This window comes from Antechinus flavipes, chromosome 2, assembly GCF_016432865.1.
Source record: "Antechinus flavipes isolate AdamAnt ecotype Samford, QLD, Australia chromosome 2, AdamAnt_v2, whole genome shotgun sequence".
Taxonomy (NCBI): Eukaryota; Metazoa; Chordata; class Mammalia; order Dasyuromorphia; family Dasyuridae; genus Antechinus; species Antechinus flavipes.
In genome coordinates, this window is record NC_067399.1 from 505,818,675 (window position 1) to 505,845,430 (window position 26,756).

General features: G+C 40.2%; 1 protein-coding gene across 2 annotated transcripts in view; it reads right to left on the bottom strand.

Moving 5' to 3' along the window:
* VAV2 (vav guanine nucleotide exchange factor 2) overlaps positions 1–26,756 on the bottom strand; it is a 446,728-nt gene that overhangs the window by 25,592 nt on the left and 394,380 nt on the right. For both annotated transcript variants that reach the window (XM_051980290.1, XM_051980289.1), the window contains exons 9-17: positions 18,279–18,378; positions 17,652–17,747; positions 17,195–17,263; positions 12,272–12,358; positions 11,395–11,480; positions 8,391–8,523; positions 6,303–6,412; positions 5,238–5,339; positions 3,731–3,819 (exon numbers count right to left, since the gene is read on the bottom strand). In XM_051980290.1, coding sequence (XP_051836250.1) covers positions 3,731–3,819; positions 5,238–5,339; positions 6,303–6,412; positions 8,391–8,523; positions 11,395–11,480; positions 12,272–12,358; positions 17,195–17,263; positions 17,652–17,747; positions 18,279–18,378 — 872 coding nt within the window. The remainder of the gene's footprint in view (positions 1–3,730; positions 3,820–5,237; positions 5,340–6,302; positions 6,413–8,390; positions 8,524–11,394; positions 11,481–12,271; positions 12,359–17,194; positions 17,264–17,651; positions 17,748–18,278; positions 18,379–26,756) is intronic.

The following is a 26,756-nucleotide window of genomic DNA, read 5'->3' on the forward strand; positions in this document are numbered from 1 at the left end:
GGGACAGTCCAACTTTGCATTATCTTTTACTTTTTACCTCCATGCCCCTCTTAACTTTCCCTGCCAAAGACCAGGCTTGGATTACTCCCACCATTCAAACTTCATTCCAATTCACACGATGCTGAGCAAAAGCGGGAGAAAACTGATGGAGACTACTAAAAATTTATGTTATATAATCCCAATTGGTTCCTCAGTGCACTAAAAAAGTCCTTTTATACTCCCTTAATTGATTCACTAACTCACTTAGCACAACAGCTTTTCATTCCTCCTCAAATCTCCCTAACCATCCCCTGCTCCTCAGTTAAGAATGTTACTTAATATTTCACTAAAAAATAGAGGCTGTGAACCTGCCTTCTGCCACAATCTTTTCCTTCACTCTGTCTCACATAAAGAGGTGGTTCTATTCCTTACAAAGACAAATATAATCTCATCCCGTCTTCTCCAAAAGATTGTTCCTTCCTTACTAATCTCCACTGGCTTCTCATCTACTGGCTACTTCCCTGTTTCTACAAACATGTTCATATCTCCCCTATTCTTAAAAAAAAAAAAAAAATCATCATCTGACCTCTCCATTTCTCATAAGCTAGCAAAATCCAATAAACTTTGGATGGAAAATGCCATCTGCATCCAGAGAGAGAAGAATAGAGACTGTGGATTGAAGCATATTCTTTTCACTTTTTTTTCATTTCTCGTAGTTTTCTCCTTTTGTTCTGATTTTTCTTTCCCAACATGACTCATATGGAAATACGTGGAAAAAAAAAAAAGAAGAATGTGTATATGTACATATTTTTAAGTTTTTCTTTTTCTTTTCTTTTCTTTTTTTTTTTTTTGGCTGAGCTAATTAGGATTAAGTGACTTGCCCAGGGTCACACAGCTAGGAAGTGTTAAGTGTCTGAGGCCAGATTTGAACTCAGGTCTTCCTAACTTCACGGCTGGTTCTCTTTCTACTGCAACACCTGGCTACCCAATGTAACCTAAAAATTTTAATAAAAAACCTTCAAATATTCAAAATGGAACTCTTTATCTTTTCCATCAAACCCTTCCTTCTTCCAAATTTTTCTATTAATGCTGAAGGCACTACCACCTTACCAATCATTCAAGCTCCTAATCCACATGTCATCTTTGAATCTTCATTCTTTCCCCAAATCCCAATAAGTTGCCAACTTTTGCTGATTTTACCTTGGAAATGCCTCTTGGATATGCCCATTTCTTAAACACAGCAACATCCTATTACATACCTTCATCACCTTATCCCTGGACTACTACAATAGCTTTCTGGTTGGTCCCTGTCTCAAGTCTCTCCCCACTCCAGGTTGTGTTATACTCAGCTAGTGCTACACTCAACTATCGAAGTGAATTTCCTAAAGCAAAGGTTCCTCTTCTGATTTTCCTTTGCTTCTTGGCTTTTGAAAAGTCTCAGCTAAAATCCTACCTTCTGCAAGAAGTTCTCCCTTAAAGCCAGTACTTTCTGTCCAAGATTATTTCTGATGCGTCTTGTACGTATTATACTTGCACATAAGTCTCCCCCACTTGAGTATTAGCTATTTGAGACTAAGGGCTGGATTTGTCTTTCTCTGCATAACATAACTGTATGTAGTACAGAGGAGGCACTTTAACAAATGCTTGTTGACTGATTTTGCACAGGCTCTTCTCTGTGCTTGGAATATAATTCCTCTCCATAGTAAATTGTTAAAATCTCTGTCTCCCTTCAAGACCACCTTCTTTCTTTCTTTTTTTTAAAATTTATTTACTTATTTTCCCCCAGTTATATTTAAACACTTTTTTTTACATTTGCTTTTAAATTTTTTGAGTTCTAGGTTTTCTCCCTTATCCCCACCCACAATTAAGAACCCACATGTGAAATTAGGTAAAACATTTCCATAAAAGTAAAGTTATGAAAGAAAACATAGATCTTCCACCCTAATGAAAATAAAAACCCTCAAGAAAAATAAAGGTAAAAATAAAGAGAGAGAGAGTAATAGCAATCTATATTCAGACTTGATCAGTTTCTTCTCTGGATAGAGATGGGATTTTTCAACGTAAGTCCTTCAGAGTAGTGGATGATTGTACTACTGAGAATAACGAAGTCATTTACAGCTGGTCATCCCAGAACATTGCTATTACTTTGTATATAGTATATTTCGCTCTGTTAATGGAGACTTTCCAGGGTTTCTTTTTCTTAGAGCATCCTGCTCATCATTTTCCAGAGAACAATAATATTCCATCAGAGAAACTTGCTCCAAATTTTTTTTACAATTACAATTGCTAATTGTATCTCCCCTCATTTATTCTCTTTCTCCTATTACCCTGCCCCTCCTCAAAAATGCCCTCTCTTTTATCACTCTCCCCCTTAAGGGCACCTCCTATAGCAGTCTTTCCTAATCTTTGGAGTTATTTGTCTCTCCCGCCTAATGATCGTGTGTACGCTCCTCTGTTCACATTGTGTACCCGTCCCACAGCGTGCAAGCTCAGGGGCTGTCCAGGGTTCTTTAGATTAGGGCTGGGGTGGGGGGAAGAATGAATCCTTGGACAAGCCGCAATCTAGGTTACAGGTGGGTTGCAACCTGCATAAGTAGATGGAGGCCCAGTGGCGGATGAAAGTCAGAGCTCTGAAGTACTAAGACACTAGAGTCCCAGACTACATCTGTGAGGTTCCCGGGAACCTTTTCTGATCATTAATGTGGTAATGAATGTGGCCAGCAGGGGTCGCTACAAAACAAGGCTAAACCTTGCCTTCCTTCACAATGTGCAAATACAGAGTCACCCCAAGGAACCTGGGTCTCTCTCCTAAAATACAGGCTCTCCTCTTCGGCCTGGGGAGCAGGCCCGGAAATGAGCTGATGACTAAACTTGGGGTTTCAGGGGGTGGGAAGACTGCAGAGCCGTCTGAGAGGAGGCTTTTGCCTGAAGTAACTGACTTTTAAGTTCTGCACCAGGGGAATCTGAAGGCTGGATGCACTTAATAAATATGAAAAATATGAATAAAGATGGGAAGATTAGTCCAGAGTAATAGAGAGGGAATAAAAGCAAACCCTGGACAACATAGACACTGACCACAAAAATGTAAATTACAACAATGATAAGAAATCTTTAAAAATCTGAAAACAAAACATACAGAATATAAGGAATATAAGAGGTCTGAAGGAGCTAAACGAAGCAGAGTGGTTTCATAATTATTTCAAGGTGATAAACTTGAAAAATACATAAATTGGGAAGGAAGGAAGGGAGGGAGGGAGAGAGGGACGGAGGAAAGAAGGAAGGAAGGGAGGCAGGGAAGAAGGGAAGGAGGAAGGAAGGGAAGGAGGGAGGAAGGAAAGGAGGGAAGGAAGGAGAGAAAGAGGGAGGGAGAGAGGGAGGGAGGAAGAAGGGAAGGAGGGAGGGAGGGAGTGAAAGAGGAGAGAGGGAGGGAGCAAAGAAGGAAGGAAGGAAGGGAGGGAGGAAGGAGGGAGGAAGGAGAGGGAGGGAGGAAGGAGTAAGGAAGGGAAGAAGGAGGGAGGAAGGGAAGGAAAAAGAGAGGGAGGGTGGGGAGAGGGAAGGAGGGAGAGAAGAAAAGGAGGAAAGGAGAGAGAACAGAAGGGAGGGGAAAAGGGAAAAAAGAGAAGAGGGAAGGAGAGGGAGAGAGAAAAGAGAGAAGAGGAGAAGGGAAAAAGAGGAAAAGGAAGGGGGAAGAGAGCGCAAGTGAGAGTTCACAGGATGAGACAAAAGGAGCAGAGAATCTCAGATTACTTACTTATTTTGCAGGGTGGAATAACTTCTAAGCATTCCTTATGTGCTCCAACCCCACATTTAGTGCAAAGATAACCTTGATAGAAAGTCCCTCTGAATAAGCAAATGGGGAAAAAAAAAAAAGGAAAAAAAATGAGATTTTGCCTTTGCCTCTGAATTTTGCTTGGAAATTTTCAAAGGTTCCTCCTTGCCTATAGGGATTAAGCCTAAACTCCTCAGTTTGGCATTCTACAAGACTCTCTACAACTTGACCACAATCTAATTCTTCAATGATTATCTCCCATTGCTTCCTTAATTAACTGAGCAAGTCAGGTTCTCTGATCCTCAGTTTCCTCAATCTGTTAAATAAGGGGAGGTTGGACAAGTCAGCCTCTAAATTCCCTTCCTGCTCTAAACCAACGATCCTAAAAAACAAATAAAAATAAACAAAAAAATCCTTATACTATCCATAAAGGATCCCTCCATAAACCTTGACTCTAGCCAAGTAGGACTACTTACTGGCCCCAACTTCATCCTCTCCTCTCCCAGATGCCATTTCCATCCCCACCCCTGTATCCTGGCTTCTATAGTAAATACAGCCCTTCTTCGTCCTCTCTGCCTAATTCCTACCCAGAGCCCAACTCTGGATCCTTGAGGTCAGAGTTGGCAGAATTATGAGCACACAGTGGATTCTCAATAAATATCTCTCAAATGAATGGATGCATTTATTTTTAAACTAGCTCTATAGCAGTCCAGACAGCATTTTAGCTCAAGGATACACCCTCAGGGTGGAGAATTTAAAATTTGTCAATACTGCCATAAAGAAATGTTTCCTCCTTCTAGAGGGGACTACCACCAAAAAATTTAAAAAGAAATCTACAGAAAGTGAACAAGGAACAATTTTGCATGAAAATGACTTTAAGTATGGATTCTACTCTACTTTGCAGTTTTCCACTGGATTTGGATGACAGAAAAGAAGCACTGGATTTAAATTCAGTTTAGATTGTTTTTCAGTCAAATCCAACTCTTCATAACCCAACTTGAGGTTTTCTTGGCGGAGATATTAGAGTGATTTACCATTTCTTTCTCCAATTCATGTTACGGATGAGGAAACTGAGGCAAAGTTAAGTGACATTCATAGAGTCAAACAGCTAATGAATGTCTAAAGTCAGATCTGATTGCATGAAGATGAGCCTTCCTGATTTCAAGCCCAGTGCTCTTTCTAATATACCTCCTAGATTCAGGAGACCCGAATTCAAATCCTAACCCTATTATTTATCTTTTTTGGCAAGTCTCTTAACCTATCTGGATAGCAAATTCTTCATTTGTAAAAAGGAAGGAGTTAGGCTAAATGAGCTCTAGGCTCCATTCTAGCTCTAAATCTGAGTTTTTAGTCCTCCCAATGTCCTGGCGAGTTATTGCCTCCCCTCAGATGACCCAGAGCAAAATGGCTATAGCAATAAGGAGGCTCTGCTCCTCCAAGCACATGGTGTACTGTGGCAGGGATGTGGCAAATGTGGGGCTCCTCTCACCTTAAAAACATCTTGCATGCTTTGCAGTTGGTTGTCTTGTCGAATGTGTACATCTGGAAGTTGTGATGGTTTGCATTGGCCTTCTCTGGTTTAATATTTGACCTGGAAAAAAAGGGAGAGAACAGGGGCCACATTGAGTGATTCATTGCCCCCGCTTTCCAGCTGGGGGTCATTCCTGCCTTTGGGGCTTTCTGGGCTCCTGGAGGTCTCAAAGATCCAGAGAATGAACCAACCATAGACTTAGGACTGAAAAACATCCTAAAGACCGTCCTATTCCTATCCCTTTACTTTTTTTAATTAGATAAAACCACTGAGACTCTAAGGAGTTATGTTGCTTATCCAAGGTCACACAGGTAGACAGTAGTAGAGTCCAGATCCAGAGATGCTCCTCTGACTCCAAATCCCCCATACGTCCCCCTGCGCCCCATAGCCTCCAACTGGGACAAGACATATTTCGAGGCAGTGGAAAAAGCTTGAGGCTGGTTGTTCTTATCCCAGATCTACTACTGACTTTATGTGTGACATTGGGCTAATTACTCCTGCCATTTGGGTCTTACTTTCTCCATTTGAAAAATTGAAAAAATTTCTCCACTGAAAAAAGGTGGACTAGTTCTACCTTTAAGATCCTGAGAGTTCACCAGCCATGACAGCATCTCCCCTCCTTGTTTATCAAATATGCAAAGACTAACTGAAGTTACAGAAAAAGGGATTTTTGGCCAGACAATAATGGTTGCCAAAATAAATATCTTTGTTTGAAATCCACCCCTCAAACCTGTGGTAGATGGAAATACTGGGAGAATGTCTCATCCCATATGGAGTTTGTTTTAGAAGCATCTCACTTCTCAGAGATACTCTCTCCAGGAGGTCCCTTACACAGACATTCTGCTATCAAAATAATTTAAAGCCACTTTCAGAGTTCTGTCTCCACCTATTCTCCCATTGCTCTGTACTCTCTCCACCCTAGATAGCCCTCTACTTGTTGAAATAGGAGGGACATTTTGGGACATTCTGACAAGAACACTGGCTGAACCTCTATTAGGGACAGCTGACCCTCATAATGCTCACATTGCCATTTCAAACTGCTCCATCCATTTTCTTTTCATGTCTTCGGTCTTGCAGAAAAACTGGAAGCCCTGCTTTCCTTGTAGGTGAATTAAGTAGAATCCATAAGACCACTGCAATAAGAAATATAAAATGGTTTCTTCATTGAGATGGCGATGGGGTAGGTCTTTTTTCCCCCTTATGTTCCTTTCTCTAACATACCCTAGTATGTTTTGGTAGCTCAGAAGCTTTGGTAATCTCTGCCCTCCCCCAAGCCAGCCCCCCCAGCCCTCACTGTGGAGGAAATTCCTTGGTACCACCAAGAGCTTCAACTCAAAAAACTATCAGATACAGGTTGGTTTTAGAACCAAGAAGATGCATCCCTCCCCTCTCACTCATCCTCACCGGGCTGAACCTTCAGGCAAGAATAAGTTGTGATAAAAAAAAAAAAGGACACCGGATTTTTTTTTTTTTCATCCCATCTACTTTCACTTCCTAGATGTGGAACCCAAAATATTCTGAGGTTAGAAAAAAAAAGCAATAAAAAAGACTGCTTGATGTCAGTACTACCCCACTACAGGTAAGGGAATTTAAGATCCAGCTCTGCTCCTATCCATTCACACACCACCCCCTCAAACCTCAGGTTCAGCAAGAAATACAGCCTGAACCCCCTGCTTTTTCCTAGAATGCCTGTGGAAAAGAGGATTTTTAAGCATAACCCAATGGGGAAGTCTCTGTCTCTGTCTGTCTGTCTATCTGTCTGTCTGTCTCTCTCACACACACACACACACACACACACACACACACACACACACACACATTCCTCCTCTCTGCCTCCACTGTAAAGTCATGATATTCTAACATCTGAAGAACACTAACCAGGATCCCAGTCAGGGGTAGTGGGAAGGGGTGTAGAGTTGGTTGCTTACCATTTTCCCATGTGACTAGAAAGCATTAAGAAGAGGAAAAGCGGGGGGAAGAAGGTTATTATGAGATAAAGCCCAGATTACCCTTATTTTCTGCAAAGCCCCAGGTTATTGTGCATTTTTATGTTTAAGGGTGGTGGGCTCTGTAGAGATGGGATGGAGGATCTGGGAGAAGCCAGAGCCAGGGCCTGCCCCCTGGGCCATATGTGGCACAGACAGCATAAGGGGTTCAACAAAGGTTTTTCCCAATTTTAAAACTAAAAAACCAGTTATGTACATGCTCTAGCACTTAAGTTAAAGATAGCAGAGTAGAGAAGAAAGATCTCTGGACCTAGAATCTTAAAAAATCTGACTTCAGCTTCAGTACTTAGTAGCTGGGTAAACTCTCTAGGCCTGTTTCCTCATCTGTAAGGAGGGGATAATGATAAAGGGGGTAGCTCCCTAAAGAACCAATGTAAAAAGTACTCTGAACACCTGGAAGGGATATGAAAATATCAATGACTGTTACTGGTAGTGAGCAATAGTACCATGCCAAGGGTGTGGAGACAGTAACTAAAGGAAAGCAAGAAAAAAAGGAAGCAGAATGTGGATATTCTCTTTCCATTAGGGAAACAAGGAGGAGAAAAAAGCTGAATGGTTCCCCCCACTCCTTCTGCATTCCCACCTCAGCCTCATTCCATCTCACTGTCAGTAACAAATTCTACAAAACAAAAAAAGCAAAAGGGCTGATTTCAGCTCTGTCCTACCGAGTGCCTAAAGCACACAATGAAAATCCCCTCTGTCCTGCTATCTTCTCTCAAAGTAGTCCTTTCTGTTTCTTCATGAATGGACTGGATAAAAAGTGAGCTACTGATTCAAACACTTACTAGACTGTTCAGGAGAATTAGCCAACATTCCAAAAGTCCTTGACTTAAGGTGCCCCAAGAAGACTGAGACTCAGAACATCTGGGGTGTAATTGCAACTCTGCTACTAATGGTCTGTGGAGATCTTCCTCTCCTTGGGACCTAGTTTTTCTATTTGCAAAATGACAGGTTTGGGTTTGATGTCCTTTAAGCATCTTCTGAGCTTCAAAATACTAAAGTTTATGAGACTAGGGGCTAGCTTGCTGAATGGTCCTGAGGGAGAAGAAGGGGGGTTCAAAAGACAAAATAAGGATGCCCATGTGGATAAAGGGCACTTGCCTACCTTCTTGATGTCTTTATTGTTCATTGGATCATCTGTCATTTTGTGAAAGAGCAACTCGATGATCTCCTTCAGCTCGTAATTGTAGCCTTTCCTTTTACAGACAATCACCACTTTATCAAATAAAAATAAATACCTGCCTCAATAAGATTTAAAAGAGAAAAAAATCTGTGAGGTTTCCATTCCAAATAATCAATTCATTTTATAACCTTAAGTGTCCACTATTAACCAAGCAAGTATCACTTAACTAATAAGTGCTTACTATAGGCCAGGTACTGGAGATACAAAGACAAAAAGTAAAACAGCTTCTGTCTTCAATGAGTTTACATTTCTTTGAGGAGAAAACATGTACACATATAAGTATATAGGTACACATATAGATAGATAAAATAAATACCAGATAATTGAAGGGGGATAAAGATGGCATTTGTAACTGGGGAGGGCAAAAAGACTTCAAAAAGAAAGTGATATGGACTAAGATTTGAGGAAAACTAGCCATTCTAGAAGGTAGAGGTGATGAGAGAATGTGTTCCAAGCATTAGGAACAGCCAATGCAAAGGTCTCGGGGTCCTCAAACTTTTTAAATAGGGGGCCAGTTCACTGTCCCTCAGACTGTTGGAGGACCAGACTACAGTAAAAGCAAAAACTTTGTATTGTGGGCTTTTAAATAAACTTCATAGCCCTGGGTGAGGGGGATAATTGTCCTCAGCTGCCGCATCTGGCCTGCGGGCCTTAGTTTGAGGACCCTTGGTCTAGATGAAAGATAGAGTGTCTCATGTGAGAAGCAGCAAAGAGACCAGTGTACTTGGACCACAGAGCCCAGGATGTGAACTAATTTATATTAAAATTGAAAAGTCAAGTTGTAGAGAACTTGAAATGCCAAACAGAGGAATTTCTATTGGATCCTGGAGATAAAAAGAAGGCTCTGGAGTTTCAGTAGGGAAGTGATAGGATGAGACCTGCAATTTAAGAAAAGTTTATGTGGAGATGGATGGAGAGGGGTGGGAGTCAGGGAGATCAGAGAGGAAGCAATAGCCTAGATGAAAACTGATGTGTAGGGCTCTGTGCTAAGGGCAAGGAATATAGTCCTTATGCTCTAGGAACTTAATTTAGTAGGGAGATGCCATGTCTACAAAGAAGTGAATACAAGGTGGTTTGAGGAACAAGAGAGAACTAACAACCAAAATAACATCCATGGGGATGGAAAGTGGGGAGGAGTCCTGGAAGGTTTCTTGGAGACGTCTCAGCCTTGATGGAAGTTAAGAATTCTTAAGAAGCAGAGATGAGAAAACAAATTTTAAAAAAAGAAGCAAAGATGAGAAAGAAGATTCTTTTAGGCATGGAAGATAGCTGATATGCAAGGACAAAAGAGAGAATTCCAAGCTTATGGAACAAGATAAGACAGTTTGTCTGGAACATGGAGTCATTTGAAATAAATGGTGTCAAGCAAATGTAAAAATAAAGACTAGAATCTATTTAAAAGAGAGAAGAAAATGTCAAAATGTTTACAAAAGCTCTTTTTGTAGTAACCAAAAAGTAGGAAGCACAACCATCAACTGGGGAATGGATGAACAAGTACCAGAATGTGAAGGTAATGAAACATTATTGTGCTGCAGGAAGGATGAAGGGATAGGTTCAGAGAAACTTGAAAAGATTTGTAATGAATTGATACAGAGAGAATGAGCAGAACCAGGAGAACAATTTACCCAATAAAAATAATATTGAAAAGACAAATAGTTCGAAAGACTTAAGAATTCTGATCAATGCAATGATTTGTGATGAAATATCCTATTCGTTTTCTGACAGAAATGATGGACACAGGTAAAGATTGAAACACACACATATTTTTGTATATGACCAATGTAGGAATTTGAAAAAAGTGAAAATGCCTTTAAAAAAACAATAACAACAACATTGTATAAGAGAGAAACCTTGAAAGATTTGAGACCGCTAACTAATACAATGACCAATTGATTCTTGAGGACCAATGAGGAAGCATGTTACTCACTTCTTTATTAAAAGATCAGAAGATGTGCTGAAGATGCAGAATAAAACATACATTTTTGTACTTGGTCAATGTGGGAATTCATTTGGCTTGACTATGCTTTTCTGTTATGAGGATTTTGTTTTTCTTTTCTTTTTCTCCCCCAATAGAAGGCAGGAGAGGGGAGGAATAAATTGGAAAAAGAATTAATAATAGGATCTCTCTAAAGATAACCCGAACAACATTTAAAGGTTTATACACTGAGAATTCCAGCAGCCCTGATTCAGATAGACAACTAAGTCATTTCCTATCACTACCAATCATTTAACTCTTAGCACAGACTATGCTGTAAGCTACATTTCATATGTAAGGTAGTAGAAAGAATGCTAGTTTTGGAGTCAGCAAAAGCATGAGCTTTTCTACGTCCAGCATTTATCATCTGTGGGGCCCTGTGTAACAACTTATGTAAAGTGCTTTTCTAACCTTCAAGTACTATATGTCCTGCCTGTTGTTACTACTGTCTCCCAAAGCAGTTTAAGTTCTTCCCTGAGAGGAGAACTATAAGACTTATACATCTTACTAATCTTAAAGTCCTCTACAAGAACAGTAGGTGTGTAGACAATATGTGTTGATTGGATGACTGATTGAACTTGAACAACAGAAGCTCTTTTTTGGGATTAGAGAGCTTTTTTCCTTTATTTTCTTTAAACACTACAAAAGCTTGAAAGGCAGACTAATTTGGGGGCAAATGGCTTAAATTCTCAGACTTACTTTCGTAAAATGGAGACTATAGTATTTATAATCTTTATTCACAGTGATACACGAGTGAATAAGTATTCATTTGACAGCCGTTTATTAGATGCCTATGTGCTGCACACTGTGTTAGGTGCTACATAGTGGAATTAAGAGGTGTAAGCCTTTAATGGAGATTATAACATAACAGTGCTTGGCTCTCAGGGGATCTTATTAGCTCCCTCCAGCCCTGCCCCTTATGCCTGTTCCTTGTCCCCTTGGTAAACTCACCTATCTTGTTTGGTATGGTTTACAATGGATCGGACTTTTAATTCTCCATCAATCTTTGGCCTCCCAAATTCTTCCAGTTTAACTTGCTGGGAAAGAAGAGAAAATAACATGAAGCATTATAGTGGTACTTACTCATCATTTTTGTTTCTTAGAATCCCATCTCAGAAACAATGAGAGCTTGAGAATTTTCTAAGTAGAAAAGGTTCCTGAGGGAAATTAGCCGATAGAGAAGATCCTATGAAGGGATATTTGAGCCAAAATCAGTAGACCCTTTCTCTTAGCTTTTGAGGATGTGGCTCCTATTCCCCAATGTTTCACGTAGCTCTAAAAGCTCATCCAAACTTGGAGAGACCTAGGCAGGCAGAGCTGTGGGTGGGGCTTACAACCCTAAAACACAGCAACAGAGCAGATTACCCATCAGCCTTCAGTGTGGTAGTGTGCCTCCATAATGTGAAATATTTCCACCTCTGCCCGAGTCTTCTACCAACGTGTGTTTTCTAAAGGCACTTGTCAGCACTGAGCAAAACAACAAACAGCACTGTATATCATTTGACAGCTCACTGCTGTGGGGAACACTGGATGTATACACAGTATAAAATTGCCCTGCTTCCAATGTAGCAAAACAAAATCAAATCAAAAACAGATATTGTGCGTCAGATGGACTTGGGATGGGAAGAGGGCTGAAAGGAAAAGGAGGTGGGGGGCATGAGAACTGTCCTGACACCAAACCTTCCACAGAGATTGTCTTCTTCAGTCCAAAAGAAAAACATCCTCTCTGATCTGAAGCCTCAATTAAATTTTCACTGAAGTCATAACTGTCCCTGTGCTTTGGTTCCAAGGAAGCTTTGTGGGTGATTGAAAAGTCATCCAGACTTACCAAATTTTCTATAGAACTCTGAAATTCACTGATTTTCTTTAAGGTTTCTTTGTCCCGTTTGACTTCATTTATGTACATCGCCAAGTCCTTCAAAATGGCAAATAAGGGTGTTAGTTAGCATGCCCTGGGTACATTGGGAAAAAACCCACACTAAATCAAACCTTTGACAATCTGTCATAACAATAATGTCTTTCAGCTCTGCAAAGCATGTTCATATACATTGTGTGGATGACCACAGCAACCCTGTGAAGCAGGTAGAAATTATTATGGAAGAAACTGAAGTACAGAAGTGAAACAATTTGTCTAAGTTCACCTTGCTAGTTCACAGCATCACAGATTCAAAGGAAGAAGGGACCATGGAGGTCATTTAGTCTAGTATCCAATTCAAATAGAAAGAGAGCCCTGAATCCTTGTGGACCGGACCACATATTAACTTAGAAAACCACAAATTAACAATGTTGTATTATGTTTTAAAATTTATTTTGTGAAGTATTTCCAATAATTTTGAAATCTGGTTTAGCAGATTTATCGCTTCTTAATCCAACCTGCTTTTTATTGTCTTCCTCTTTCTCCACATCATTATTATCATCTTCATCACCACTACCACCACCATCTTACCCAGCTCTGTGATTTCTGCAGTGGAGGAAACTGCTAGTTAGAAACTCTCTTTAAAAACAGAGATTTGTACCTTTTCTACCAATGTATAATCCTAAGAATATTATATGGAAAAATAATAACAGCTACCATTTACATATTTGTATATGTAGCAAAATCTTTTTATAGGTCAAGCTTATGTGATCCTTAAACAATCCTTTGGAGTAGATGCTATTGTTACCTTCCCCATTTTGCAAGTGAGGGAATGGAGGCCATGAGCAATTAAGTTATTTGCCCAGGGTCCCATGCTTAGGAAGTGTTTGGTGTCTTCTTAACTCTAAGAGGTTAAGAAGTAATTTACTGAAGGTTACATAGGCAGCAAGGGACAGATTCAAGATCTGAATTCTCATCTTTTGACTCCAAACCTAGCATCCTTTTCCCTGAACCCGTTTCCTTGGATCTTGTTACTATATAGGCTAGAACTGGAAAACAAAGCCCCCTGAACTCTTCCTACTGTACCAACTCTCAGAAAACTTTAATTCAATTTAACGGACTTATTAACTCGCTGCTTTGTACGTGCAAAGCAAAATGGGAGAGGAGGAAGGCCCTTTCGCTTATAAAACAGAATATTGTAAAGTTAACACAAATATTGGTCTAAAAGGGTTTGTGTGCCAAGGGAAGCAGAGGGAAGCATTTATAAGTAGGCCTTTTGCGTGAACTTTTCTAACCCTGGGCAAGACATGAATCTTGGGGCAGCTGGATGGCACAATGCACAGGAGACCTGAGTTGCAATCCGACCTAAGCCGCGCAACACTCCCTCTCTGTGAGAGCCTGGACAAGTCACTTACCCACAAATGCCTCGCAAAAATCAATCATCATCCTAAAATAATGACTCCTAATGGGCTTGCATTTTCCCAAGTCATACCCCTGGCACTAGCTTGACAACCTGCAGGTCTTATCAAAATATCTAATAAATTGTGATTTCCGTGAGAGTAGAATCTGGGCTGCTTCTCTACGGGTGTTCTCAGGGACAAGCAGCTAGGGCTAGAACCAGGCAGAGAACTCAACAAGCTTTTGCCTTAAACCGCAACTGAAAGCAGAGCTTCTGGCTGACACTAGGGGGCACTGTGTCCAACCAATAATTGAGACTGCATTTCTTTCCTGGAAAGTTTGCAGAGTGGACCCAAAGGATTTTCCTTCAGCTACAGACAAGCTGGGCACACAACCAATTCCATCTAATTTCAGTCTCTGGAGAAGACAGCAAGCGCTTGAGTGTAAAATCCGCAAGGCAACACTGCTCATCCTGGTAGGCCATTGTCAGAACTCCCAGAAAAGTAGCCCAGGGAGCCTCCTGGGGGCAGGAGCCGGCTCATCCCATCCCTTACTGCACCAGGGGCTGCCCGGCCTGTTCAGGGTTCTGAGCAGAACTCCCAGGGTGCCAAGGTGGCTTATCAAGCCTCGCAGAAAAAATTACACAAAACCGTTCTGAAGTTTGGGGCAGCGGAAAGAATGCTAACTCTGGAATCACAGGGCCTGTATTCAAATCCCAGTTCTAACTCTTACCGCCTAGATTACGGAACCTTTCTGGGCCTTTTCCCTCATTTATAAAATGAAGTAGTTGGACTTTATAACCTCTAAGGTACCTCTCTATTCTAAATCTATGATCCTACAGATCGTATTTTCTCCTGGCTTTCATTTTAAAGTCAGAGAAGATGCTCTAATGATAGCCTGAAGTTCAGCAAGGAAAGAGACTTCTAGAAACTAGGCTATTTACAAAGTATGGGAGGGCCTAATTTGCATTTCAAATAAGGAAGATATGGAAATATTGGCTAAGTCAACAAAGCGAAAAGAGATGCTAAAAAAAGCTAATGCTATCTTAGATTGAAAAACCAAGAAATAATTAGACTAATTAATAGAAGTCTGATGTTCAGATTGGGACAGTCAGGTGTCACAGTGGATAGGGCACTAGCTCTGTGGTCAGGAAGACTTGCGTTCTCAGACACTTACTAGCTGTGTGACCCTGAATAAGCCACTTACCCCCAATTGTCTCAATTTCCTCATCTATAAAATGAGCTGGAGAAGGAAATGACAAACCATTCCAGTGTCTCTGCCCAGGAAACCTCAAATGGGGTCATGGAGAGTTGGGTATGATTTAACAACAATCTAAACTGAATCTAAATCTACTGTTCCTTCTGCTCTCCCATCCTAATTGTCCAATGGAAGACTTTGCAAAGTGGAGTTGGACTCCTACATCTTCATGTAAATTTTTTCCTTGTTCATTTTCTGTAGGTTTAAAAAAGTTTTTGTTTTTGTTTTGTTTTTGGTGGGGACTAGAACAAGGAAACATTTCTTTATAGCAGTGACGCCAAATTTTAAATTCTTTTCTGCAGAAACTTCCTGAACAAGTGGGGCTGCACTAAATGACTTAGATCATCATCATCTCTTCCTCTGCCACGACTACGTGAGACTGCCTCACAGGGCAAACAAGGATAAAGGAACAAAAGTCAGAAGGAAGCAGCTTGTCACTCAAAATAAGGAAGAGAGAGGCCATCAACTCTGTAAAGTGACTTCTGATACACTGGAGGGTGATGAATTTGGAACTGTGGGAAATAACTAAGTGTAGTAGTGGAGGCAGCATTGGCTTGGAGGCCAAGGACATGGGTTCAAATCCTCCCTCTCACCTACTAGCTGTGAGACCTTGGCCAAATTCTGGTTTGCAATTTCCTCATGTGTAAAATGGATTATAATAATATCTGGCATTTATATAGATAGACTTTAAGGGTTTCAAAGAACTTTATATAATCTCACTTGATAATTCTTATTATAATCTACATAAAACACCCACATATGGTCCAGATCTATTATTTTACCTATTACTGATGAGGAAGCATTTTCCCCTGATTCAGATTAGTGACTTATCAGTAATTTTTAGTCTTAAAGTTGCCTACAAATGGGGGTAGGGATTCTATCCCAAGAGATTGGTCACATGGCCAACATGCTTCAGATCACAGATTTAGATGTGAACCTAGGTTAACCTGAATCAAGGCCCATTCTCTGTCCACTAGGCCACACTATCTCTCCTGTATCATAGAAAGTGCTCACTCATCCACATCAGAGAGAACCAGACACCGGACTTCTGATTTCCTGGGATATGGAGAATTCCTTTACTAATGCAAGTCCATACTTTCTGAGCAACTTCCAGACTTAGAGATTTGTCCAGAGCAATGAGAAGTTAAGTGATTTGTCCAGATTTACACAGCCAGAGTATGAGAGAGAGAGAGAGAGAGAGAGAGAGTGTGTGTGTGTGTGTGTGTGTGTGTGTGTGTGTGTGTGTGTAAGTATGTAACAGAGAGAGACAGACAGTCAGAGACAGTCAGAGACAGATGGAGAAAAAGACAGAGAGAGAAAGAGAGACAGGGAGAAGATGGAAACTGGACTCAGCTCTTCATGGCTCTGAAGTCAGTTTTCCATCCACTATTTCATGTTGTCTGAACACACACACACACACACACACACACACACACACACCCCTCTACCAGATTAGTTCCACGAATACAGGGATTACAGTATCTTATCACCCGTACATCCCCAGCTCAGCACATTACTGCAGGTATTTAATAAATGATGACAGCAGTGGGATGTTTTCATGTAGGGGCAGGGGTATATATATAAATGCTATGTGTTTATGTGTATGTGTGTCTCTCGGGGGGAGAGTGAAGTAAGTTAGAGGATTTCTCCTGCAGGTAGACTCTCTTTCCACCCACTGCTTCTTATGAGACACTTAGCTTGTTACACTACATTGAGCTCCAGATAATATGATACCCTAGGCTTCCGAGAGCCACTTTGCAGTGAGAGGGAAGCTGACTTCACCACAGCTCACTATAATGCACTATACTACAGGTCCTGCCTTCTCTGTGAGAAGGTCTTACAAGACCTGTTTGTCTTGCTGAATAACTGCATCCCCTGGTTGGATCCATCACAGTTTCATCTGGTTCACAATTCCACCGAGTAGAGAGAGAGCGTTTCTAAAGCAGAAGGGGCCAGTTGATAGATTTTAGGGAGTCCCTTGGACATGGATGGGGAAAAAAATTCACCTCTATTTTCACGAACCTTTGCTTTCCTTTTTAAATTGCCAAGAATAGCATTTAAACAATTATTATGAGAAGGAATTCATAGGATGTATAAAACTTCAAAAAGTTGTAAAGCCCACCACCAAAACAAACAAACAAAAAGGTTAAGAAGCTCTGTTCTAAGGGCAGCATTGCTGTGCTGGTGTTCCTTATGATTTCGCAATAGAGAGTTGGCTCCCATCCTAATAAACCCAGCTACCTGCATGGCTTCCAGTGCTTCTTTGAGCTGCTGTCTTTCTGGACGATCCGCAGAGTGACTGAGGAGTTCCTGAAAGGGTTAAGGGAGCATTACTAATTCCCAGTTTCACACAACGCTGTCCATACCACAATTCTGGTATGATGCACTTCATGGCTCTAGTGACAGGACTTCCCACCCACCTAGAAGTGTATTTCAGTTTGACAGATTAGCTCTAGCAGGAAAATCAGAAGCATTTGAGTATAAACCAGAACTTTATGCATATTTCCCAAATCTTGTAGCAAGCTGATCCAGAGCAAAACCCTCAAAGAAGCAATATGTTCCATGCTGAACTAACAAATGCATGATTGCTTTGTCATAAATCACTCGCACTGTGTGACGCGTCTACCATGAAGTCTCCATTCTCAGAATCCTTTGGGGCCCACTCTCAATAGAAGGTCTGTGGTTGATGGGGAGTTACCTTCAGGAGGAGGTGATATTTCAGAACCCGTTGCATTGGCACTACTAGCAGATCTTGCAGTTTAAACTTCCCATCTTGGACTTTCAAGGTGCATTCCTAAGAGTGATCACAGAGGAACAAATCTGAATTTAATTTTGTTCAGAGAAACAGTACCCCATGTCCCTCTATTCCTCTGCAGACCCAGGGTGAAAAAACAAATCTTGGATTCAAGCCCAAATGTCTTGCATACTTCTCATACTTAGATTTCTCCATTAAAGGATGAACCTATTGACTAATTCTTTTTTTTTTTTTAATTTTTAATAGCTTTTTATTTACAAGTTATATGCATGGGTAATTTTACAGCACTGACAATTGCCAAACTTTTTGTTCCAATTTTTCCCCTCCTTTCCCCCATCCCCTCCCCTAGATGGCGGATGACCAATACATGTTAAATATATTAAAGTATAAATTAAATACAAAATAAGTATACATCTGACTAATTCTTAAATCACAGAATCTTCAAGCAGGACTGGACTTTAGAATGTAAGAGCTTCATCACAGAATGTCAGAATGACATTTAATGATCCATTTTATTGTTAGCAAAATTGAATAAAAAGTACCCCCCCCCATTACTCTCAACTGTATTACCTCTACTTTTTGTCTAAAATCTTCTCTATTGGCAATAAGATGGTTTAGAGTGTTCTGGGCATACTCCATGTGGCTGCAGTATTCCCCATAGATCAGTAGCCTAAAGGGAGCAAAACACCAAAATCAGTACCAGACAGACATACACACACACACTCACACATACAAGAAATTCACAAATTAAATAAGAAATCTCCACTTTCAGTTTCCTTACCTTAAGCCCAATATAACCTTTCTCGGGAAGTATAAGAGTATCCTGCCACCCTGGACTCAAATACTCCTACCCTAGAGAAAATGGGAGAGTCTAACTCCACTCCTCAATTCTGTTCACACAAGTGACCCCTGTAAGCAATATATCTTCACCTAAATACCTATATACCCTCACCTATATACTCATATTTATAACAATGTGTAATGACTATAGCAAAATTCCATGTTTCTAGATGTGAATGGACACAAGTGCTTTTTTGTATTGATTAAAATAGTTCCAATGAGTCCTATATCAGTGCATCTTCTATTCTGGATTAAGTGTCTTTTGGACAGTAGACTGTTCTGTAATTAAAATGTAGTGTATTCCTATTTTTTTGTCCAGCTTTGTTTTAATAAAACTTTTTTAAAATTTTGTGTTTAATTTAGTATTGTACCTATTAGAGAACAATACGTGTAACTGGAAAAGAAAAGACTCACGTCAAGTCCCATCTTTGGTCAGAAGCCTTTTGTAGCCTCACTATATCCCCACATAACACATAGGGCCTTTGAAATTGCCTTCCACTTACAGTGGATATGTATCTTGTACATATATAGTTGTTTACATATTTTTTCCCTCATTATAACATGAAAATCTTAAGAGCAGAAACTATGTTTTTGTCTTTTTTTGTATTCTCAGCAATTAGCATCTAGGACAATTAAATTTGTGCTTATGTACATGTGCATTTATGTGTATAATATGTACATATTTGCGATGTAATGGTTTAACAATATTATTTATAGTTCTTTTTAAAAAAATATTCTTAAGATTTTCCTTTATAAGAATAATTGGGTCAGATCAGAGAAAACCTTCAATGTTTATCCTTCCTGGGCTGGACAGGAATAGTTGGTAGATGCCCTTATGCTTTCCAGCCCAGGTTCCTGAAGATCTATCCAATCTTAAGAATAATTTGATCTGATTCTTAAGAACTTTGTGTTGAACAAGTCTTCTTTCCTAAATATCCTGCTCATTGAGCCTCTTCCAAACCCACTCCCATTCATCCATATTCATTTCTTTAAGACCAGTGTCCCAAAGATTATAACATGGAACTTTTAAAAATATATAACTTTTCTTAGTTCAGATATGAAAGAATAAGACACATGAATCCCTGTGTCAGGAAAAACTAAGTCTAGGGGATGTAAGATCATTTGGTTTAGGTATTTTCATTGGCCTAATATTTGCTGCCTCTCAGGCCCACCTTCCTAGGAAAGTGTTTAATCAGCTGAACTATATGACCCATTCTGGAGTAAATCAGTAGCTGTTGTGGATTTCATAATGCCTTTCAGGGCTGGATGACCTGGGATCACCTTTTACTTTGTTCTTCTCTCCAACCTCTGAACCTCTTCCCAAGTCCAGATTTCTCTACTCAGCTTTTAGAGCCTTCAACAAAATGGCTTGATTTTACTTAACCAATTTCTACTTTCCCTTTTTCCCACATGGAACCCCCAACTCTTCTTCCTTCTAAACAGGCTAACCAAAAAGATAAATAGACAACGGATCCAATTTAAAAGGATGAATAGGAATAATCATAATTTCCTGAATTTGGATTCTAGATACTCATATAACTTCAACCTCTATAAGTACAGACTTAGGTATGGAGACCTAGTTCATGTAAAGAAAAAATACAAGACCTGGGGCCTTTGGAAATTTCGAGCCTGATATCAACTAATAAAATAACATTTTTTGACCATAAAAACCATAAAAATCAACACGAATCAAACTGCATTAAGGCTACTATAGTGGCCAGAATGAGGGGGGATGACATTTCCACCATCCTCTGTCCTGGTCAGATTCTCTCTAAAAGATGGTTTTTAGTTTGGGGCCATACATTTTAGGCAGGACATCAAAGAAATTGGAAAACATACAAAGGATAGTGCTAAGGATGGGTGGCAGTTCTGGGGTCTTGTCCTATATGAGTCACTTGAAGGAATTGTGAATGCATAATCTGAAGAGAAGAATGTAGAGAGGACTTGTGGGTTGTATCCAAACTCCAGAAAAGCATGGAGGTTTTAAATTTCTTTTTGGAAGTCAGACCTAGGAGCAATTGAAAGAAGTACAAACAAACAAAAAAAGAAGGTAAAGGTTTGATGGGAAAGAAAACTTCCTACTGATGGGAGCTGTCCAGCAGCAGACAAGATTCTGCTTTAGATGGTGGCAAGTTCCCAATCACTGGAGGTCTTCTAGCAGAGGTCAAGGGACACCTTGTCAGAGATGACAGAGGATTTGCAACACAAATTCAGATTGTACGCTTCTTCCTTTTCTCCTTCTTTGATCACAGGATACAAGTTAGGGAAGCTCTAAGCAGCAAATTAGGAAACACAAATGAATTTGTGCTCTTGAAGGCTCCAGCTCCTCATGTATCATATAACTGTGCATCATGGTATGATCCAATGCACTGGAATCAAAAGTACTTCTGAGGTCCCCTCCAATCTGAGATGCTGGAACTCCCCCCATCTTTGCTCATTAATTCTTTCTTCTTGTTGTGTGGAATGCTTTCCCCTTATTCATTCCCATCTTTCTCTCTTGTAGAAAACCTTCCTTAACAATTCCAGCCCCCTGGACTTTTTCCTTCCTCTGAACTTTTTCAGTAACTGGAATCTAGATCACACAATCAGCATTTGAATCTACATTGTCTCCTTTTATTCTCTTGGCTGTCCCTGACTAGACTGTAAGTTCTTTATGAGCAGGGAAACTTCCTTTTCTTCTCTTCCCTTCTAATGCACCTAGCACACAGGAGCTTAATAAGTGCATAAGTACTGAATGTTTCCCACTCCAGTACTACAACTATTCTACAGAACTGTAGTCCTAAAATGTGCTTTCAAAAGTGTTTTCTTCCTTCTCTCTTTTTGGTCAAGAGATACAGATCAGGGAAACTGTGAACATCAGATTGCGAAGTACAGATAGATTTACATTGCAAGTATCCCTTGAAGTCTCCAAGCCCTCATGCACCATGTATTTGTGCATCATAGCATGACTCAAGGCCCTAGAGTCAGGAGGCATTTGATAAAATGGGAAGGCTCAGTGGACAAAGGCCTGGAGGCTTTCCATCTATGTCTGTGTCCTGAGAAAGCTAGGGGCAAAGCCTGAGAATCCAAATAAGATGATCTCACCATTCTTTCTCCATTTCTAATTGTGACTGTGTGGCTTACACTAAAATTGGCTTATAAAATAGAGTCTGAAGGCTGCAGCTGGTATGACTTTTTGTTGAGGCCGATATTTGAGGGGGGAGGAAGGACTGGTCTGAGTAAGTGCTTAAGGATGTAAAAAGTTCAATCTGAGGGTTGAATGAGCTCCAAATCCCTGTGTTGTATCAAAGCTGAAAACTTGCTTCCTAAACCCATAGGCAGACAACCCCAAAAGAGGAACATCAATAGTCAGCCCTGGAAAACCTTTGGAATCAAAAGACTTCCATTTGAAAGGGAACTTCTGTATCTTCCACCTAACTCTTTCACTTTAGTTGAGGAAACTGATATCTAAAATGACTGACTTTTCTAAGGTAACACATGTCACAGGATGATAAATTCAGAGCTGAAAGAGACCTTAAAAAAACAAACTAATCCAGCTTCCTCACCTTACAATTTTCATCTGATTTTCCAAGTGCCTGGTACATGGAAGTTGCCCATTGATTAAGGTCATACAGATAAAGAACAGATTCAGTATGGTTAAGTGATTTTCCCAATGTTATCAGGTAATATCAGAAGTAGGATTTGAACCCAGGATCTGGGAGTACAAAGTCAGTGCCCTTTCCACAGTACCATGCTGCCTCTTCCTAGGAGATAGAAATAGTAGGGCCAAGCTTCAAAACTGGCTCTCTGATTTCAGATCCACTGTTCATTCCCCCGCTCACTATGTCATCCTTTCACACACACAGTATGAGGTTGCTTCAGAACACATTCCCAGCTCTCTCTAAATGCACAGCGTACACCGTGCATGCACCGAAGAAGCTGCTCCTTCTGCCCAGCTCTTCTCACTCGCTGTCACATCTAGCTAGGCTTGATTCTGAAGAAGCCACTGTGTGGCAGGAGAATGCAAAAAGTCAACAGGAAAGACTCGGCAAGAAAAAAATCCTGTCTTGTCTAAAACTATTCAGTGAAACATAAACTGCCTCAAAATACGGTGGCAATGTCAGCGTCACTGCTCAAATCTGCTTTTCCCAGCTGTGCAGAAAGCTCTGCCCAGGAGCTGCTTAGGACAGGAATCTGACTCTTGGCTTTAGCTCAGGCAAATATGCTATTAAATTGGGAATTTTGGTGTAGGGGTTTATTAAAAATGTAAATATATAGATATATATTCAAAATTCTTCAAATTGGTTAGAAGGATTTTTCAGAGCATAAGTAAAAGTTTTAGTGGTTTCCCATGTGGGTAATTGGGAGGGGATTTGTGCAGAAAGGATGATAAAAGGGATTTAAACATCTGCCAGTCCAGGAAAAGTCCTTTACTCCAGATTCCCCATCCTCTGCCACTGGCACTCCAAACAATATTCAGTTTGCACTCTCTCCAGTGCCCAGACAGCTGTTTCTGGGCAGACCAAAACTTTGTGTAATAAGGTATTAAATGTCATTAAGTTGCTCATTCTTGTCCCTCTGTTACTAAGGAAATCTGGAAACCTTCAAGGCAAGAGTGAAGCAGGGAGATTTGCAGAATTCTCCCAAGTCTTAGAAAAGCTGTCATAATACATATTAATCCTTAGGTTTCCTTCCCCATCTCTCTTCAGGTACAATAACTCTCTAACCTGCCAGCTTCCCCAATTAATAAGGCCCTGTCAGTACTCTAAGGCAAACCCCTACTTCCTGATGAGATGGGGAATTCCTAAAATACAACATGAAATCTCCGACCTCTATCCTAAGGAAAGCCAAATTTTGGAGAAAAGCAATGAAAGAAACCAGTAACAGAAGAACTTTTCAAATCATTTTCATATCTATGATCTCATTTTGTACCTACTGTATTGAGTTAGGCAGATTCCCATTACTCTTTCTAACGTTATAATCCTACCTAGTAAAAGGTAAATCCTTCACAATGACAAAGCACAACACATTCAGGCCCTATAATCCACTCTAGAGATTCTTTTCTATAAAATTTCCCAGAACACTCAGGGATATGGTGCTGTCTGACTTCTGCTCCATAGTCAGCCCACCTCTTTTTCTATTTATTTACAGATGAGTAGAAGAAGGCTGGAGCACTCAAACTGCCAACCTGCATTTTATTTATTCTCAAGTTGATCAGGCATATCATTAAACTGAAGATTAAAAAAAAAGGTGAAGATGTCTTATCCAAATATCAAAGAACACCACAAGGATTAATCAGGAGATCAATGCCACGAAGGTCTAAAAGGTCATGTTTCTGTTGGCCTGGTTGGTGATGACCTCGGGTGTTTCCCTGTAACCTGGGTTGGCCCCAGTCATGTTCTACTTTACTCCCCAATTATGTTCTCATCAGCCATTGTGCTGACGTGAGGTATTGTTCTTCTATCCCACTTCCCTACTTTCCAGTTTGAAACCATAATTAAATTAATACTATCATTACTATAGGAAAGAGGTATCTAACTGGCAATCTACTCCCCTCTGTGTTCACCATATGCATAACTTACTAAACTAAAATGCCCTTTGGTGGTCACAACTCCCCAAAATGTGCTGTTTCCCCAACCAGAATGGAAGGGAGCTTCTTTAGGACAGATGACCATTTTATTTTGTGTCTTTAGTTTTTTCACTCATTCAGAAGTAAAATAATATATTAATAGTCAGCATTTGCAAAATGTTTTACAAATATTATCTCATTTTGTCTTGACAGCAACCTTGGTGGGTAGATACTATTCTTACATCCATTTTACAGATGAAGAAACTGGAGCTGACAGAGATTGCATAAGTTATTCACAGTCATAGCATTAACTGAGGTAGAATTTCAACTCAGGTCTTCCCGACTTTAGGTCCTGCTCTCAAGCCACTGTGGTACCAAGATACTTTGAAAACAAATAATGGCATTAAAAAAAAAAGGACTTCTTTCCACAAAAGCAAAAGACTCTTCCAACTAATGAGGAAAATGAAACTCAAAGAAGAGATTTTCATATTCACTGAGCAGGTTAGTGGCACATTTGGAGACAATGCAAGTCTCCTGATTCCCAGATCACACCTTCTTCTATTATTCTGCAATGCCAAAGTCTGCATATAACCACAATGTTTCTCTTTCTTTATCCCCAGTTATATTGATGAAATAATTCTTTTTTAACAGCTGGGAGAATTTAAATATTCCAAGTCTTTCTTTATCTCTTCAGGAAAAATTTGTTTACTTCCTCACTGGATTACTTGATAAACAGACACTTATGACTTGGAAAAGTCTCAGAAGATGCACAATTCAGCCCTTGAAGCTGGATCATTGTCCCAGTGAGATAGGTTCTGCTATCCACTAAGCAGAGCAATCACAATTGGTATTCTATGCCCCTTGACTACATCAGCTCTTGAGTGAGTGTCTGAAACTTGGAAAAGTTAGCCCTCGGACAATAAGATCTTCATTTTATCCAGACACCAAGAAAGAGAAAGTGGGCTCAGAAGGCTCTCCCATAGGTCAAGCACAAATGGTCCAGGTGAACATTTGAGGTGGACATATCTCTAAATTTGCACATTTCAGATTTCTTTGGAGCAACCATAATTCTGCTTTACTCACAGAGCACAGTGCTTTCTTTGATGGGGTATGTCATGCTGGGCAGTCCTGTGCTAATCATCTCCCATGTCCTACGACTGATATCACATTCCCTCAGAGACCTTGAAAGTATCTTTGTATCAATTTTTCTGAACTCCATGTGAGCACTTCCCTTCTGTCCCCTCTCTGTAAAGTAATATTTTAGGTGAACATACATTTGGCATTTGAACAACGTGGCCAGGCCATCAGGAGTTGTGTTCTCTGCCGTAGAGTTTAAATGCTTGGCAGTTCAGCTTAATAAAGGACCTCAATGTCTTGCCAGGTGGTCTTCAAAATCTTCCTAAGACAATTCAAATGTTTTCTTGGTTTTAATTATCAGCCCAAATTAGCATAAGAATAGAGCTCTACTGGGTTGCATCTAAGTCACAGAGACTCCATTGAGTACATAACCATTTGCAAACAAAAAATTGTGCACCAACTCTCCTTCCACTTTAGTCTTGGCTTGTAACTTTTTAAAATTAAATAATTTACCATCAGTGTGGTAGTTGACGTTGATACTGTTTTCATCTATCCTGAAGGTCCCTGACAACATACTGAAAACATACTAAGAAGTGTGGAAGGGTAATATGCATCAACTTGAGCCTCAGCCCATGCCCATTACATGGAAGCAAGCCCATAGACTTGCTTTGTGCTTTTTCCAACAGCTGCATAGTCTGAACTCATGTCCCCTTGTCACGTGGGTCACTTCTCTCTAGCACTAGTCTAAACACTCCAAGAAGCAAGTGTTCCCCTGAATAATGATACCTGGGTACCAAGCAATCCTTTGAGGTTAAAAGTTCCCTTTGGTTCAAGTTTCTTTTCTCTGCTTAACCACCCAACTCCATCCTACTGCTATTGTTTATTTACTCTCCTAAGTTACCTGATAGAAGACGCTCTAAAATTCTGGAAGGGCCAGTTTACACAGAATTCAGTCAATTAAATTGTCTAATTCTCTTTCCAATGAATTGGGTGCTGCCATCTGCTCAGCACAGCAATCACAATATGTGCTCTTTAAACTCACAGCACATCGCATCTATATGAATTCCCAGGGAAGTACAGTCTGAAATGTATGACTCTGTGACCCAGGATCTAAAGTAGCCAGAAAGCATAAACGTATCACCTTTTTCCTTTCCCTGCCATTGGTGGGCCTTTGGAATGCTCATTAAGTTATTAGGTGGAAGTAAGCACTTTACAATCCACCTATAGAAAAATATCCCCCTCTTTTGGACTGTGCAATGTGGCTGAGGTTCTGGCCAGGGATGCCTGATGATCTATGAAGGACAAATTCCCTTAGGTCAGTGCTCCTACTGTATCTGTTGGACAATTTTCCACTTCTCTCTATAATGATCCCTGGCCTTTTCTTTTGGTTAGGTCAGGCTTTGGCAGAAAGTTTTAGAGATTGGGCAAGGAACCATTCACCCACAAGGAACAGCTGCCTCAAGCTTGAAGAATCTCTCCATTGTTATTCAGTTTGGGAATATTTTGCAACTCTATGAATTTCACACTCTTTCTAGGGGAGGCTGTAAATTATAGCATGTTACAACAGGAATGGATTTTTGAAT